The 18,207-nt window shown below is 41.3% G+C and overlaps 1 protein-coding gene across 1 annotated transcript in view; it reads left to right on the plus strand.

The window, feature by feature from the left end:
- The window catches only part of glra4a (glycine receptor, alpha 4a), a 49,276-nt gene that overhangs the window by 22,323 nt on the left and 8,746 nt on the right, over positions 1–18,207 (plus strand). The window contains exons 2-7 of the mRNA XM_085433576.1: positions 4,401–4,525; positions 5,413–5,480; positions 6,639–6,862; positions 13,128–13,210; positions 17,551–17,688; positions 17,939–18,153. Coding sequence (XP_085289702.1) covers positions 4,401–4,525; positions 5,413–5,480; positions 6,639–6,862; positions 13,128–13,210; positions 17,551–17,688; positions 17,939–18,153 — 853 coding nt within the window. The remainder of the gene's footprint in view (positions 1–4,400; positions 4,526–5,412; positions 5,481–6,638; positions 6,863–13,127; positions 13,211–17,550; positions 17,689–17,938; positions 18,154–18,207) is intronic.

Here is an 18,207-nt window from a genome sequence, read left to right on the forward strand (position 1 = left end):
CAGTTTCGCTGTAGCTTAATTAGTTTGCACTGTTCTCTGTTGGGATTTTTTTTTAAAAATATATACTTAAAACTAGTAAATTAATCTCTATTCATACAACATTTCTCAAAATCCGTCTGTTTTGTGTGAGGAAGAACTGTAAAACAAAGCAACCCTGACTAACACTGGCCCCTGCGTTGTTATCCGTAGACTTTTTATGTTTGTTTGTTTTTTCCTGGACTGAGGGTCATGTGTACACAAGATAGCAGGATAATGCTTCTGTTACATTGACCAAAATTAACGGCAACCTGAAGGTTTATTTGTTTATTCAATGAATTTATTTTGGTTGAAAGCCTGGTGGAGTGGAAAGGTAATCAAATGCTTGCTAGCTCTTCACCCCAGTTGTACTTACTTTGGGTACACATGGTTGATCTGATAAGACGCTCCTGGCAGGTTTGCCAAAACAGCTTTTTCCTCTTGTAGCTGCCCCACTGATGTGAATTTGTGAGTTCAGGAAGATGCAGAGAGGCCTTTCAAACTGAAAACCACCCTATGATAGATTCAAACAGTAAAGTCGGGGGGGGGTGTTTATAAAAGCAATAAAGCAAATTACCACTTCAAAGACATTGAAACATTTCTTACTGGCAACACTGTTATAACAAAATTTTCCCTGCATCTAAATATGTGTGTATACAATCACCTTTTGGCTTTGACTTTAGCTTTGTTTTCAATAAAAAGTCACTTGCTAACGAGAGTGTTACAGCCAAAACTTGCTTTATAATGGAAGGAATGACTTGTTATTCTCAACAGCAGCCTGGCACCGATCCTCAAATGAAAGGGATGCAGGGGAAGCAAAAGGTCAGGCTAATTAAATGTCAGCAAAGAGCATCTTAATAATTGAATCATTCAAACAAAGAACCACATAATTTAGTTTTTAAGGGTTCTGATGAGCCACTTGCAGCCTCTCTTGTAGTTTTATGGTGAATAGATTATTATATTGTTCCATCTTAACAGTGATTCCTGTACACTACATAAACCTCGATAGACTTCACATCCAAAAGCAATTGACTAAGACAGAGTTTCCTGATAAAGATGTAAATTTTTGGAAGGAGTTCAGTCTTTCCCAAAACCTCCAGCACTACATCTTAAACATCTGTCAGGACTCATTAGTCGGAATGCAAGTGAGTAAATTTTCAAACAGTTGTATTTGTGCCAGAAACCTAAAGATAAAATTGTTTTGACACGCTTGTAAATGGCTTAGGCTGTTTCTTCTTTCACCCTCTCAGTTATATAAGATCCTATTGTGACACCATAAACAATAGCAAGAAATCCAGTTGGATATGCGTGAGGGTTGATAGAGAGGTGATGTTGGTCCCCGAGGGAAAACAAACCCACACATCCTCCTATAGCAGCGGGTAAGAAGTTCGTCCATTGACCTCAAGAGTTTATTTATCTTATTACTCTTTAAATATTCTTTACTTGTGTGCTTTAAATGCACTTAAACTTTGTGTTCTCTGCATACTGTATTTTCATTATGTTTGATCACCATCAGGAAACATCGTAAAACTACCAGCACCTTATTAACTGAGAAATCTCATACTGCCATTTCCCCAACCATAAGCAGAAATTACTCTCAGTCAGCTCTATAAAGTGGGGCTGTATTTCACTAGAAGTTTCTGTCTTAATAGTTGGCTCGGAGCACTGACGCATGCATAGTACAGTATAGAAATGGTGAACCTTGTCCTGTGAGCTAGGCTGACAGCGTTGTGGGGCAGACTGAGTGTCTTGACTGCAGTTCACCTCTCCATGATCTTTTATTTCCCAAAATGTCATGTAACAGCATCTTTTCTTTGATCATGAGCCATCCACATCAAAAGCATTCACACTGCCAACACATGCTTGTTGTAGGGTCTTATTCTTTGTCTGTCAAGATTAAAGAGTTTACTGTCACAGTCATTTGTCTTTGAATTCTTGTGACCACCTGTGAGAGAAAAATCACACTTTAGGCCAAACAGGATGCTTTATTGTTCTGTGTTGGTTTGTGAAAGGGACGCAACCCAAGACAGATTGTTTGTTGTTATCAGTGGCTTACTGCAAGTAAGTGTATGAATGCGAGAGTGAATGAATAGTGGCACTGTAAAGCGCTTTGGGTGCCTTGAAAAGCGCTATATAAATCCAATCCATTATTATTATTATTAAGAGGCTGACCATCCATCCATCCCCTTGTGCACCTGTTTGTGTTTGTAGCCAAGCGCTTGTGAGAGGGGAAAAAAGATAAGAGAGGTGCGCGTGTTACATCAGTGTTACTAGAGGGGAAGGAGTGCGTGGAGTGAGGGGAGTTATGGGACCAGTGAGAGTCGAGCTTTCACAAAAGACTGATATGTGCACGTCTCTATGATGAAAGCAAAAGAAGGGCTCCAGTGATAAGGCTTGTATGTTCATGGGCATGTTGTTTTGGTTGTCAGTGAATCCATCTAACCTCACTATGTATGCAAGGCAACAAGCTCGCTTTACTTGTGGTACAGACACTGGTAAAATCAATGAGCACAGTAACAGTAAAACTAGAGTTACAGAGGTATAGATGAGCTGTCAGATTAGTTGCACTGTACCAGAAGTACTGTGGGCAAGCACAACACAATATTCAGTCTAAAAAGTTTAAAAAATATATACAAAGCTTGCTAGTAAAACTATCACAGAAGTGATAATCAAATTGTAAGTGTTGGTCTTTGAATAACAACAGCAAGTTGAGTACATTTGAATGAATTCATTAAAAAATAAAGCTGAAGATGCTTGCTTGGAAAAATGGTGAACACTGCTTAACCGTTAAGTCCACTTTTTAAGCACTCGGACTTTCTAACATTCACACACAAAGTCACACTCCGATAGATGCATCGATCACAGACCTTCCAATTGGTAGGCAATACGCTTTAGTATCGGAGCCATAGTCACAGGTTTTGGAACAACAAGGAGTTCTTCTTTCAGTAACTAAATCTACACACAGTGATACATAAACATGTCTGTCTTGTCACAGTAATAGATGGCAGAGCTAGATTATACGTTTAGCTCAAATCAGCGTCCTTATTTAAATCAAAGTGGACTGATGACAAAAAGCTTTTCCATTAAAGAAGCACCAGAAGTGAATGTTTGCCCCATTAATGACTCTGATCATCTAAAACCGAATGAGAGGATGTAAAATTAAAGCAGTTCAAAGAACAAAACAAACGTGATGCATTCTTTTACCCCTACACACACTGCAACAGGAATAAGAGGAAGTGACTGTAGTAATTACCGTGCAGGCTATTTTCAGGTACAGTTGGTGTCCATCAGAACTGAGAATTACAGAGGCAAAATGTCACCATATGGAAATGAATATATCAGTCTGCGAAGGAATTTCAATTTTTAAAAAAATCTGTTGAGTAATATAAAATAAGTAATGGCACAAGTGTATAAATTGAGTCACAAATTGGACTTCTTGCATGCAGTAAACGCTAAACTGGCGTTTCCTAATTCCTAATTGTAGTCTGTGCTATTGCAAATAATGCATATCTTAGGACCAACTCGGCTTCACACATGTTTAAAAAATATTGTCCCCAAAGTCACCCTGTAAACTATAAACTGCCCATGCAGTTTTTGTGACTCTAAAGCAAAGAGCATAAGATTGGTAAATCAGACTGGTTCCAGACTTAATCAGGAAAACACAGGGTATCAGCAATACTGTGCCTTCCCAGGGACTGAACCTGCCATCTGTACGTAGCTTTAGATCTTGACAGAATCATGAACTGTTAACAGTTGTATCAAATTCATGGGGTGCAATATGCTGCGCTGCAGCCAGAGCCAAACAGAAGTCAAATCCAATGTGTCCTGTTCTTTGTGTGTTCCTTAAGATATCCCTCTTTGTTACCCTTCTTCTTTTTCCTTTCACTCCAGGCTGTTGGTTATTCTTGTCAGTGGCTGCCCGAGCCTTACTGGAGCTCGTATCAACTCCTTCCTCTCCCCAGTGTGACATTCATAGCATTACAATTGAGCCATCAATCTGTCAAGCTTTACCCCTGCTAAGCCGCAAGCAGTGGGAGGCACAGAGGAGGGACAAGTTTACCTCTGCTTCTGTTTTGCTTCTCAGTAGTTAGGGTCTAACAACTTCAATAAGTCTTAGTCATGATGGGAAATAGATAAGCTTTTAGTTGCCAGCTGAGGCAAGCCATTCAGTTATCATTTTTCACCCTCATTTCGCATCTACTGCTGTGTTTTGTGCTGATGACTGACTTGCTGGCTTCATTTATTTTTTTTCTTTGCCCACAACCCCCACTGCTACCTCTCAGACATGAATGCACTCCTTCACTACCGTTTTTCATATCCTCTCTCTTCTCTTTCTCTTTGTATTTGTTGCTCCCGTCTTTGCCTCTCCTCCTGGGTAATGTCAGACTGAGCTCCTGTAAGGAGGAGATAAAGCACCCCAGCAGACAAGAGCTTTCACCTTCTGACTTCCTGGACAAACTCATGGGGAAAACATCAGGATATGATGCACGGATCAGACCCAACTTCAAAGGTACAGCGTACGCCATGGCAGACCGTCGCAGTAGCCCTCAAGAAAATCCTAGAGAAAGTACAAGCATTAGAAAACAAAGCAAACAGTAGTGAGTCTGTGCTGTGAAAGCTAAACAACTCGCCAAGCTCATGTGCATTTGCCGTGTATGTGTCTTCACCAAAACTGTAGGAAAATTCTAACATTTAAAGCTGTTCGTATGCTTTATGCTATGAGATACCCAACCGCTGTAATTTTGTCTCAGTACGACATTACTTCCAAAAACCAAAATTCTGTTACATACAAAATATATGTGCAAAACTGCTACCTGGATTTTCTAGAGAAGAAACAGTTTGAACCACCCACAAGTCACCAGGAGAGGATATGGGTAGATGGTGTGCATACAAAGCACCTGAGAGTAAGGTTCTCATGTGTGTCCTCCACACATTGAACACAGCTCCACAGTGTCAGGGTTTAAGCAACAAAATATTTTTCTTAATGTTGTACCTCTGTGGTGTACTTGTTAGTGGAGTGTGTGACTCTATAAAACATCCTCCCTGAGTTATGTAATGTAGACAGGCCTGAGCACTATTTTGTTTTCTCAGACGCCTGACTATATTTGTTCCTCCTGTCATTATCTTTGTGCCCAGACTTTTACATGAAGCTTTTAAGCTGTCGTTACACTGACAGTGAGAGGAATAGCAGGAACTCCAACTTCAGAACTGGAATTAGCATTGCATGCATTGCAATAACATTTTTAAGTCACAGTCACTGTAAGCAGATGAAAAGTAGTGGTACAATGGATACATTTTCTATAGCCTTAGAAGGTGCAAAGACAAATATTCACAGTGGTGCTTTTTCATAAATCGCAGGGACAAGTGTGCATCTATGTTCTTATCTCTTTTCCCCAGGTCCGCCTGTGAACGTCACCTGTAATATTTTTATCAACAGCTTTGGTTCAATCACAGAAACGACCATGGTAAGAAGAGCATGTACAAATATTACACATTTCTTAAAAATGTAAGTTTTGCTTTTTCTTCGTAGCCCAGAAAATTAAATATTGTAAATACTCTTTGACATGATTATAGCAGCAGATTATGGTACAGTTGTATCTCTCTGCATGATTAATAATAAAAAATACTTTTCATTTTCCTTTTCTAACTTATTGGTTTCTAATCCTTTAAGTGCTGAAGCAATTTCTGTTTCCTGGAGCATAACAGTGCAACCTTCAGAGACCATTGGGGTCACTGACATGCTGATAATGAACTGTCCACTCTGCAATTAAAATGAAAAATTGAGAAAATGAAAGAAAAGGGAGAAGGGTGAAAGGACAGGAAAAATGGCTCCCCTTACGTCTGCATTAACACTACAGTAAAGCAGTGAAGTGTTTAAGGGTATCCGGGGGACTTCCAGAGCTCCAAAGCTACAGTCAGGTTAACCCAGAAAACATTAATATTTTAACTGCAGGACTTTTCTTATTTTTTTTAAATAAATAAAAGAAAAAACCTTAATAACTGCAATTGGCCACAGAGAAATTATGAATTAATTGTACTGATTAGATTTCTAATTTAATTACTTATGTCTTCTGGCTGCAGGCCAGGCTGTGTTTGGTGTATTTCCTTAGCCTGGCCTTCATTATCAGCTCTCAGCGCAGTCTTTTCTTTTCTTTTTTTACTAAACCTGACAAATATAATGCAGCAAACAAAGATGAATTATCTGCAGTGACCTTAGCGCTTGCTCTTTCTTGTTAGGTGTGATATGAATATTTTTCAGATTTTCCATTTATTTGCTCAGTCTCCAGGGTTTTCACACATTTCACATTTCTCAAATGAAAGGATGTTCATTAAAGTGTGTTATTCTCATCATGAGGAAATATAAAGTAGAAAAATTATATAGCTCGAATTAATGTTGTATAAAGTCGTACTCCATCCCAAGAGAATAACTTTCATGATATTTCTGTCTGGCTTTGAGAAGTTTAGCTTCAATTCAAAATAAGAACGGACAAACAGTGACCCGTATCAGACTGGTCCCAGAACTTCTCAAACTACAGCAGAACAATCCACTTCTGAGTTTTCCATCTAACTGCAACCTCCACTGATGGTATATTTTCCATTAACTACCCTGCGTTCTTCCACAGGACTACAGGCTCAATGTATTTCTACGGCAAAAATGGAATGACCCTCGTCTGGCATACAGCGAATACCCCGATGACTCCCTTGATCTGGATCCATCCATGTTGGACTCTATCTGGAAACCTGATTTATTCTTCGCAAACGAGAAAGGAGCCAATTTCCATGAGGTCACTACTGATAACAAGCTGCTACGGATTTTCCAAGATGGCAGCGTTCTTTACAGTATCAGGTAACTAAAGATTATATTTCTAGAACAGCAGGACCACTGGTACTGGGTTATCTAGTTATATGTTTAGAAAACACTTCAATTTATTTTTTAACAACATGAATTTATTGAATTTCAGTCTCTAGTAGGTTTGGATTTGTGAGTGAGAGTCTGACCTGTAGAATTTTTTTGCCCATTTCTAACCATAAACCCCCTAAAGAGGGAATTATTCATGTGTGAAGTCCATTTAATTCTATTCAGTTTGAGCTTGAGACTTTCTATTTTACTTCAGATTTTGTTCTGTCCTCTTTAGGCTTTATATACAACATTACTGTACATACAATATTTTCCAAACCAAATTCAGAAAGTGTTGAAATGCTGTGTAAAATGTAAATGAAAAGAAAATGTATTGATTTGCAAATCTCATAAACCCATATTTTATTCACAATAAAGAACATGGTAAACATATCAAATGTTTAAAGTGAGAAAATGTACTATTTAAAGAAAAGTGTAGCTCATTTTAAATTTTTTGGCAGCAGCACATCTCAGAGGTGAGACAGGGTCATGTCATGCAGATTCTTGGACTCTTTTTCTTGATATTATGTGCTGTAGATGATTAGATATTTGCAGCCTTCACAATTTTACGCAGAGAAACATTATTCTGAAATTGTAGAGAATTTGTAGACTCAGTTTTTTGCAGATTGGTGGACTGAAACTGTTTCTTAGATTCAGTTCAAACACTGAATAGGTTTTCTTTGCGCTGCTGTGACAAAGATCTGGGATTATGAGTTTGGAAAATTGTTGTATTTTCTTTTGGTTTACATTTTAAACAGCGTCTTTTTTTCTTTTTTTTAATCGAGGCATTAAACTCAAACTATGTATATGCATCAGTAGGCCTGTTCGATATAACGATATATATCGGATGACGATATAAAAATGTCTATAGTTTCATTTTACGCTATCGTTTGTTTCGTGGTGTCGCAAAATAAACTGTTTATGGCAATATTTTTTCATGGTTTCGATGGTCACTGTAGTGACTATATTAATTTCTTAAACTTCTCTCTTTCTCTTATATTTAATATAACCACACTACAGACGGACAAGCGCTTGTTTTTATGCGTTGTCGTTAGCAACAACGACGGTAACACCATCGCGTGTCCGCTTGTTTATGTTCCACATAAACCTTTCACAATAAAGTTCAAGATCCTGTTGAGACTTTTCAAAATAAACTGAATCACATAAAAGAGTATGCAGAGTATTTACAGATGAGAAGTAAAAAAGAGTCGCCAGGTGCTAAAAAATAAACCTTAGACTCAAAGGTCAGAACAGGCTTTTCCCCGCAGCACGCCGTGTAATAAATACTCACAAAGAAAATGGCGGCCGTTACAACTTATGTCTAAAAATGTATCGTTTCATGCATCGGTTAAAACACTCGACTCCAGCTACACGACGCCCAGCTGAGAACACTTCCCGCAAGTCGAGCTGCCCGAGATTCACGGAATTTATAGAAAATGTTAAATTTTTGTGATTTATATTGTTATCGGATGATGGAATTCTTATATCGGGATATGAGATTTTGGTCATATCGCACAGCCCTATGCATCAGCAAATTGTTACTCAACTTGGGCACTCCATTTCTGCTAAATTCAGTGAAGATGCCCCCCCCCCCCCACCGCAGGGAAAAGGGTAACACCACCTGGGTCTGGGTGCAGTTCCCCCCTCCAGGGGCAAGGGTACCTAGACCCGGTTTGTAGAGTACGCTTGGGGAGTGTGATCATGTGTACAGCGTCTCTTTATGTCTGTCTCCACGTTGGTTGAGTGTGGAGTGAGTGCATATGAGAGCATGAGGGTGGGAATGGATGTTTGTATCTGTGTGTGCCTGTATGTCTGTGTCTATATGTCAGGTTGGGTATCAGACGCCACCTCTCTGGGGACACCTCAGGCCCTCCAAGGTTTGGAGGCCTATCTCCACCCACCACCACTTCCCCTGCCGGTGGCGGACTCCCTCAGGTGTCGGTGTGTTGGTGGTTCTTTGTGTCTGGGGGTGGGCGTCCGGGTACACACCGGCTCACTCCTTGGCGGCCGCTTGTCGGGGCCTGGGGCCTGGGGCTCGCTCGGGCCCCTTTGGAGGTGGGGTGCCCCCGGCCTCTCGGCTTGGGGCTCGGTCACTCAGGCACAGCTGGGGGCCGGCGGAGCTCACGGGCGCGTCACTGCAACTCCCCCTGACTTCTGCTCCGCGGCTGCTGAGTGAGCCCTCATCTGGGACTCTCCTCAGCTCTTACTGGGACAGTGGCGCGGCTGCCCCTCTGTTGGTCTTCCTTGGTCTCTTGTGTTCTGGGGGCCTCTGGATGTCTGGAGTTTTGATCTCCTCCATACCCGCTTCACACCCTGGAGGACGGGGCTGTGGCCCCCCCACACTCCCTAGCAGATCATTACATGGAGAAACCTTTGGAATGCAAGCATGCTGATCCACACAGGTATGCACACATGGGTATTCACAGACGCGGACTAAAGCTTTCTTGGCTGCTGCCTCAAAGCACACTGTGCGCTGTCTATCTTGCGTGCTGCACAATATCGTTTATTATTTAGTAAATATTGATATCTATGACTAGCTAGTTTATTGTGATGGTGCTTTGTTTTCTCTATCATTATGTTGCTCTTTGTTGTTTGCTGTCTCCTCTGTTTGTTTTTTTTGTTTGTTTTTTTTGTTTGTTTTTTTTGTTTGTTTTTTTTTTTCTCCATACAGGTGACCCAGGAGTTCTTTTTTTTTGGTCTCTCTTCCCCCCCCTTCTCACCGTCTCTTCTCCCCTTTGGTTTTCTTTCTTTCTCTCCCCCTCTCTCTCTCATTCATTCCCCCTGTCCTATTTATTTAAAAAAAAAAAAAAAAAAAAAATGACAAAGGATGAACTGAAGCTCTGCCATCACGTAATGTCGCATACTGCTGTTTCTGATGTCATTTTAAAAAAAAAAAAAAAAAAAAAAAAAAGAAGATGCCCCCCCCCCCCAAAAAAAAAAAAAATTGCTCCCCAGTCTGGTGCTAGCAGAGAAATGGAAAATAAATCCCACTCAAACATGACTTCTTAACTAAAATATAGCAGATTGCTGAAATGCCAGTTACTCATCTTACTGCATCTTTCCACCCAACCAGTGCATGTCTATGCGCACTGGAGGTCACCAAACTATTAATAGGGTGCAAACATGTCAAGTGGCAAGTGTGTGACGGAGTCTTTGATGCGATTTTGTTTAATGACGCTCTGCGCCAGATGGGAAATTTGCAGCCGACTTAATAAACGATTGCACGGGAGGAGTAGATGTAGTTTTACTCCGTGCTTGTGTGTCCAGAGTTCCCATTTTAAAGCTTTAAACATGTTTGTAATTAAAACGCTGATAAAATGTACACAATAGAAAACAATTTAATCACAAAAGTCTGTTCGCGTTAAGTTATGTTGTGCAATGATATTTATGTTTATATGTTTTGTTGGTGATTTTCCCTTGTATGGACCTATACAAGGCTGCGTCCTACAACGTGCGCAGCGCGGTCCGAAAGGCAAAGCGGAGCTACGGGGAAAAACTAGAGTCACAGCTATGACAGTGCGACTCTAGGAGCCTGTGGAAAGGACTGCGGACTATAACGGACTATAAACGACCAGCTTCTTCAATGATGAATGCCGATGCTTCACTGGCTGATGAGCTGAACACGTTTTATGCTCGCTTCGACGCCGCAGCAATTAAAACAACAAACGGCTGTGCGCGCTCGGAGTGCACCAGTGAAGAAAATGCATTCGTCATCACAGAGCATGCCGTGAGGAACACCTTCAGGAGGGTGAACACCAGGAAGGCAGCAGGACCAGATGCAATCCCTGGCCGGGTCCTTAGAGCCTGCGCTGATCAACTAGCACCGGTGTTCACGGAGATCTTCAACCTCTCCCTGGCCCAAGCTGTGGTTCCCACGTGCTTCAAACGGTCCATTATTGTCCCTGTTCCAAAGAAACAACAGCCCGCTAGCCACAATGACTACCGTCCAGTAGCACTGACTTCAATTGTGATGAAGTGTTTTGAAAGACTGATGAGAGATCACATCACTTCTTCACTTCCTCCCACCATCGACTCACTTCAGTTTGCTTACCGGACTAATCGTTCCACAGACGATGCCATATCTCACCTGCTCCACACATCCCTGAGTCACCTGGACACTGGCAGAGGGAATTATGTTAGGATGCTGTTCGTGGACTACAGTTCAGCATTCAACACAATAATTCCCTCTAAGCTTTTCACCAAGTTGACGGATCTAGGACTCAGCTCATCACTGTGTCAGTGGATCCTCAACTTCCTCACAGACAGACCCCAATCAGTGAGGGTGGGAAAACAAGTCTCCCCCTCCATCTCACTCAGCACTGGAGTGCCTCAGGGCTGTGTTTTAAGCCCCCTGCTGTACTCACTGTACACTTATGACTGTGTAGCCACATCCGACACCACCTCCATTGTCAAGTTTGCTGACGACACTGCTGTTGTGGGCCTGATCTCCGACAACATCGAGACGGCCTACCTGGAGGAGATTAGGAACCTGGAGACCTGGTGCCAGGAGAATAACCTCCTCCTAAACATCAGCAAGACTAAGGAGCTGATCGTGGACTTCACTACAAAGCAGGCGAGGAATTACAAACCCCTCATCATCAGTGGCACGCCAGTGGAGAGAGTGGACAGTTTCCGATACCTGGGTGTCCACATCACTCAGGACCTGTCATGGTCCTGTCACATCAACACCCTGGTTAAGAAAGCCCGTCAGCGTCTCTTCTTCCTCAGAAGACTTAGAGACTTCCATCTGCCACTGAAGGTGCTCAAGAACTTCTACTCCTGCACCATCGAGAGCGTCCTGACGTCAAACATCTGCACCTGGTTTGGGAACAGCACCAAGCAGGACAGACGAGATCTGCAAAGGGTGGTGCGCTCGGCAGAACGCATCATTCAATCAGAGCTCCCTGACCTGCTGTCCATCTACACCAAGCGGTGCAAGTCCAAAGCTAGGAAGATTATGATGGACCTCTCCCATCCCAACAATGGACTCTTCTCACTGTTGAGGTCTGGGAAGCGCTTCCGCTCCCTTAAGGCCAAAACAGAGAGAATGAGGAGGAGCTTCTTCCCCAGGCTATTCGGGCCTGAACCAGGTGTAGGACTGGACTCTCCCAAACACGTCACTATAAGACTGGACTCTCACACACGTCACCACACGCACCACCACACATTTCCTATAATCCCTATAATTTATAACCCTTATCTTTATAATCTCTTCTGCTATTTGCACATTCTTTACTGTAAATTCCTAAGTTAAGTTGTAAATTTTTGTAGTAAATTGTAAATATTGTAAAACTTTTCTTCTGTCATTTAATGGTCGGGCATTGTACAGCTACAAGCATTTCACCCCCATGTCATACTGTGTATGGCTGTGTGTGTGTGTGACAAATAAAATTTGAATTTGAATTTGAATCATGAAATTACTATTTTACTGAGAAGAAAAACTTCTTTAGGAAGAGGGAGAGGCATAAACATTGACATCATCCATTGAAAACAGACTCACAGTATTGCAAATACAGATAATCACCTCCTCATTCCACTGATTTACTGCATCTCTTAGGTTTGCTTGCAAACTATGTTCGGTAATTATGCATCAAACATCTTTGTTCCCTCTAAGTGCATGACATAATTTAGGCAGCGAGTCAACCAGTGGAGTATTTGTAGTTTGTTCTTCTGCTGGTGAAAGAGATATTGTCATCATAACACAGTTGCAAATGGGTGTCTGAGTGTATATTGCTGCCGGCTCTTGTCTCGCCTCTGGGCAATGCATTACAGCAGGTAATTACAGAGCTTTCCTCCAGACAGACTCCCAAATAGCTCTCTCTCTCTTCTCTAAGAATCCTTGAAGGCTTAATGCATCAAAACAACAAATAAAAGTCGGGATGCCTGCACCAATTACTTCTCTATTACTGTGGTGAGTGAGTGAGTGAGTGAGCGATCAAATGGCAGACAAATCCAAGCTGTTTTCCAATCTACTCTTTTTGAAAAAAAGATCCCTGTTTATTATTTTTATTTATTCGATTACTTTTTACTGAACATTTTCATACAGACTCATAAATTGCAAAACAAAGCAGCCGACGCTGATAAAGCCACTTTTTAAAAATGTTGTAATCGATCGTTTCTTCTTATGCTTCGTGTCTTTTCCTCGAGCTCTGTCGTGCCCTCTGACATCTTCTACGTCCTATTTCTCTTTTCCAATCTGTTTTTTCTATCTCAGGCTGACTCTTACCCTGTCTTGCCCTATGGATTTGAAGAATTTCCCAATGGACATTCAGACCTGTACCATGCAGCTTGAAAGCTGTGAGTTTTCATTTCCTCCTCTTCCTTTTGTTTCACTTCTCTTTTATCCTCCTTTGGTTTCTTATTTTCTGCATTTTGCCCTTTTCTACATTTGCCTTGCTGTATGCCAAACCTACAGGTTTGTGTGAGCATGACGTTTTGTAATTGCTTCATATGTTTGTCCATGTTTCTAATCGATATTGCTAATATGATTGTTACTCAAGCTGGTGTTGACCATTGTCCGTACTATTTCACAGAAGGAGCAATTGTCCACATATTGCTTAACAGCAGTAACGGACATTAAATATTTATTAAACTACGACTGCAAAGGTGAAACTGTAAGCGCTCTACCAGCTTGATTGAGAAAGATGCTAATGTGCAAGCATATGTGTGCGAAATAGGTTCCTCAAGCTGGGTGCAGTCTTGCAGTCAAGGATCCAATTGTACTTAATCCATCCTCAATCTGATATTGCCGTGTTGTTCCTATATCACCATAATTAATGTTGCTTCCTGGACACTGTTACAACTGACCGGTCATGTTGCTGTGATGTCATAGCTTTGTACTTTCTAGAAGTTTATCTTAAGGGTTTTCAAATAGCAAAACATCTAACAGTGCAAAAGGGTCTATATTAACCCAAACCATAACCAGCATTTGTAGAATTAGTATAAGAACCACTGTCTCGTGGGTAAAAATCCTGTGACAGTGATCAAAAGTCACGCTATGTTGTATAGACCGATGTTTGCTTTTTTTTGTCCTGTAGATTAGGATGTGGGGAACTTTACACTATCAGGTAAAGCTTTTCTATGAAATACAATTGCTTTTACCGAAAACAGCCTCATTCTTGTTCCCGTTTTAAGAGCAAACATGCCATTTCAAAACCTTTTAAGCTGTGGAAGTTAGGCAACTATAGAGGCAGATGTTGACTGACATTACGTCAACAACAGTAGTATTTTTATCCACTTGGTGAAGCTAACTATATTAGTCAGTTACTGAAAATTGGTGCTGCTACTGATAGCAGCTGTCATTTTATACCACAAGGTGTCAATTAAGTTGGTTTGGGCATCTAGTTAGGATCCCTCCTAGGCATCTTTTTTTTTTTTTGGGGGGGGGATTTTTCTGCTTACATCTGCTGAGTGAAGACCCCTGTGTAAGGCCTGAAACTCAAAGGAGTATATCGTATCTGGCCTGGGAATATCTGAGGATCCCCCGGGAGGAACTGAAAACTTTGCTGGGCAAAGGGACGAGTGGAAAACCCCAGCTATGTTGCTGCTGCAATCTCAGAGAAGGGAAAAATAAAATGAACTTTTCCCCCCTTGAATCATTCACATTTTCTTACATGAAACATGGCAGAATTGTCAGGTTCTTACACTTTGTTTCTGTCTTTAGTCTGACACTGTCTCCACTCCTGAACATTTCAGTGGGAGAGAGGATTTGATTTTCCCCTAATCACTCTTTAGAGACTAACCTCTTTGTCTGAAGCTATCACAATTTTAGGTTGACACTGAAGTGCAGTCGTGCAAACATATTGGTTTTGCAGAGCAGACCAAAGCAAAATCAAACTGCGATGTTACCCCTTGTATAGAATGCATACCATCTATGTAAAATACTCTCGAGGGGATCATGTCAATTTCAGCAGCACAAATGCAAAACAGACTGATTCCTCATTTGCACAGCTTGACAACTGCTTGGCATCAGCATTGATGCCGCCAGTGACACTGGCTAATCTTTAGTCCTGTTTTTTGGTGCTCATTGGACTGAATGTTTGACAGAGAAGCTACTTTTTCACGTCACAGTGCCAGACAAATCAGTCAGCTCAGTGGAGTGGACAGTTTCAAAGGTTTGGACCAAGGCACCACATTTTCTCCGCATTTATTAAAACCAGAGTTTGGAAAAAACGTAGAAAACATATTTGAAACCTATTAAAATGTTATGCACTGATAAAACCGAGTAGGAAGAGTATTCTCCTCTCTCAGACTTCCTTTGCCTTTAGCAGAGATAGTATCTGCCCTCATGAAACCAATTTCCAGGATATAAATAATAAAACTTTAATTTTGTGTCCCTTTTATTATATGTGACCCACCCTCTGTGCCTAGTGTGACCCAATTTCCCTTCACAGGGACAAAAGAATTCAACTTTGGCAAAGGGTGAAATAGACAGAGCCTTCCAAAGATTCAGCTTTTATCCAAATAAGTTTAGTTTAAAGTTTTAACCGCTATCTGGATTTGTACCTGACTCGGTAATAATCAAGAAGCAGAGGGACAAGCTGAGTTTTTTTTTTTAATCTAATAAAATATAAAGACATTTCACCCTTCAGAAGTGCAAGAAGAGGAGACGCTCGGGTAAACAGATGTGTGCCTGATGTGGCAGTGTCTGTCTATATGTGCGTGCGTGTATGTGTGTTAGTTCTGGGGGTTACTGTATCACATCACACTGCCATTAGAGGAGAGGTAATCATTTATGATTAAAGGCCTACTGAGGATGCTGCTAGTGTACACCACCCAAGGGTGCGATCACCTTGGCTTGAGCTTAATGTTAAGAGGACATTATGGGTTTTGCTGTCACTACTAGAGCTCTCGCAACACCATCTGCTCAGCATGAGAGCGTGAGAGAGGAGAATAATGGGGGAGGAGTTTATCTTCTGAGGTTTAGAGAGCCAAGGCCATGGGCTTATACAGATATATAAACAGAGCCAACCATAGGATTCTGCCTTATTCTGACACTTCAAAGCCTCATATATGCAGCTTATACTAGTTTGCTTTGCCACGAGCCATTAATGTTCAGTAACCCCAAATCTACTTGGAAGTTAGTCTATTAGTGAAAGCCAAGACTAAAACAGGAAGTGTGAAGCATAACTGTAACTTTCATTAGGTGAAAGACTTTATAACATGAAAAAAGAGATGGCATGTGACTAATGCTCATTACTCTACCTTGCTGAGATATTCCAGACATGCTGGCTCATGAATTCCATTATAGGTCAACATGCTACAGAAAGCTGTGTCGGTTGCGTTTTGACGTCTGTTGGCTCCGTCTGGCAGAGGAACAGAACAGAAAAGCATCTCATTATCTCAGGAAAGCATTGGTATTCCCCTTGGTTGTTGTAGCATGATGTCTGAATGACAGTGACTTCTCCTTGTGAACGACAGAAGCGTGTTTTAGTGGTGGTGTTTTTCAGACTGGTGGTGTGGGATTGGATGTAACATCGTGAATAATTGATGTCTTTTGTAATTCAGGCCCTAAAGGGTCCCAGTAGACATCAGTATTATTTAGATGTGCGAGGAACTCCTTGCTGTTGTTGCATGCAGCATGCATTTTTAATACACCTGTAATCACGCAGCTGTGAGGAGTGTAACCCTTTTAAAAAATGATGCAAATCAACATGTGAATGTATTTGTGTTTCAAGAAAAACAGTTGTTGACTTATCCCAAGTGTTTACATCTAAGTGCTTCTCTAAACTGCGTGGCAGTCGTATTCTATGTTGTAGTTTGTGCGTTAATGGTGTGTTGGCACCAGTTTCTCAGAGTTTCTCAGGCAGATATGCTCCTCGTGTCGCCTCCTTAGTCTGTAACCTTCAAACAACCACAACAACACAACTGTTGCTGTGCAGTATGATGTGACCTTTACTGTGACAAACAGGATGGCAGAGGGTAGCTGGACAGATGGGGAGAGGAGCATTACATCACCACAGCCTTGCAAGTTTCATTCTGCCTCTCTCAAAGTCTCATTAGCCAAGGTTTCTAATGTTTTCTCATGCACGGATTTTAGACCGTGGTAGCACGATCCCCTTGAAAAATTGGGTTAAGGAGGAGGAATAACGGCAGTGATAGCAAGAATATTCAATAGCTGCTGAAGCAGGTTATCTGAGTTAAACAACACACAGACTTTTTTTTGTAAACTTCTGCACTTCTCGTCTCCGAACGACTAAATAATGTGCAGCCTTGTTTTTCACTACATCTTGTATTTTGTGAAGAGTGCTATCCATAACTCTGTAAAGTGCTGTTGTACTGGTGCAGTTTGGCAGATAGTCAGTGGTAACTTGGTATTTTTGTTATAGTTTTATGGAACTTTGTCTCTTTTTAGGTATTGCATGTTCAATACTGAGTGTGTGGAGTGACGTACATTAGCAGCTGCATGCATTTTTTTCAAAATATGCAGTAGTGTAGGAAAATGCATGATGTGAAAATAGTGGGGTATATATCAGCTAAATGCTTCAAATATCAGGGAGGGTGCAAGGGAAAAACACAGAAACAAGGAGGGATTTGTTTAGAACGAGTAGAAGAGACTAAGTTGTAATTGGAAGAGCACGTTTCTCACCATTTGTGTCTGTTCTCTCCTTTTTGTGCCCCTTGGTTTCCTTTCACAGTTGGTTACACGATGAATGACTTAATCTTTGAGTGGCTGTCTGAGAACCCCGTTCAGGTGGCCGATGATCTCACCCTCCCTCAGTTTGTGCTAAAAGAAGAGAAGGATTTGGGCTACTGCACTAAGCACTACAACACAGGTGCAATAAGTGTAACCACCAAGTTACCCATGTTATAAGACTTTTTTTGCATGTCGCAGTAAGCCACATCTTATTCCAGTACACCCTGCATAATTCTGATTGCATGAAGTCTAGTAGCCTTCAAGAAAAATGTCATTTTAAAAGACAAACTTGTTTCTTACTGTATTTATATTTCAGGTCATGACACAAAAACATGAAAAACAAGTAAAGCAAAACAGGCAGTCTTTTGTCTTATGCCATCTTTCTGCAGGTCAGTTCACCTGCATTGAGGTGAAGTTCCACCTGGAACGTCAGATGGGTTACTACTTAATCCAGATGTACATCCCTTCCCTTCTCATTGTTATCCTCTCATGGGTCTCTTTCTGGATAAACATGGATGCTGCACCAGCCAGAGTTGGTCTGGGCATCACCACAGTACTTACAATGACCACACAGAGCTCCGGCTCAAGAGCCTCTTTGCCCAAGGTGAGTCCTACACTACCATTTAGAAACCTACAGCCCTGGAAAATTGTTCAAATT

Source organism: Copadichromis virginalis, linkage group LG2 (genome assembly GCF_057382275.1).
Source record: "Copadichromis virginalis isolate Kocher_CV1m ecotype Utaka linkage group LG2, C_Virginalis_male_GT1.1, whole genome shotgun sequence".
In the NCBI taxonomy this organism is placed as follows: Eukaryota; Metazoa; Chordata; class Actinopteri; order Cichliformes; family Cichlidae; genus Copadichromis; species Copadichromis virginalis.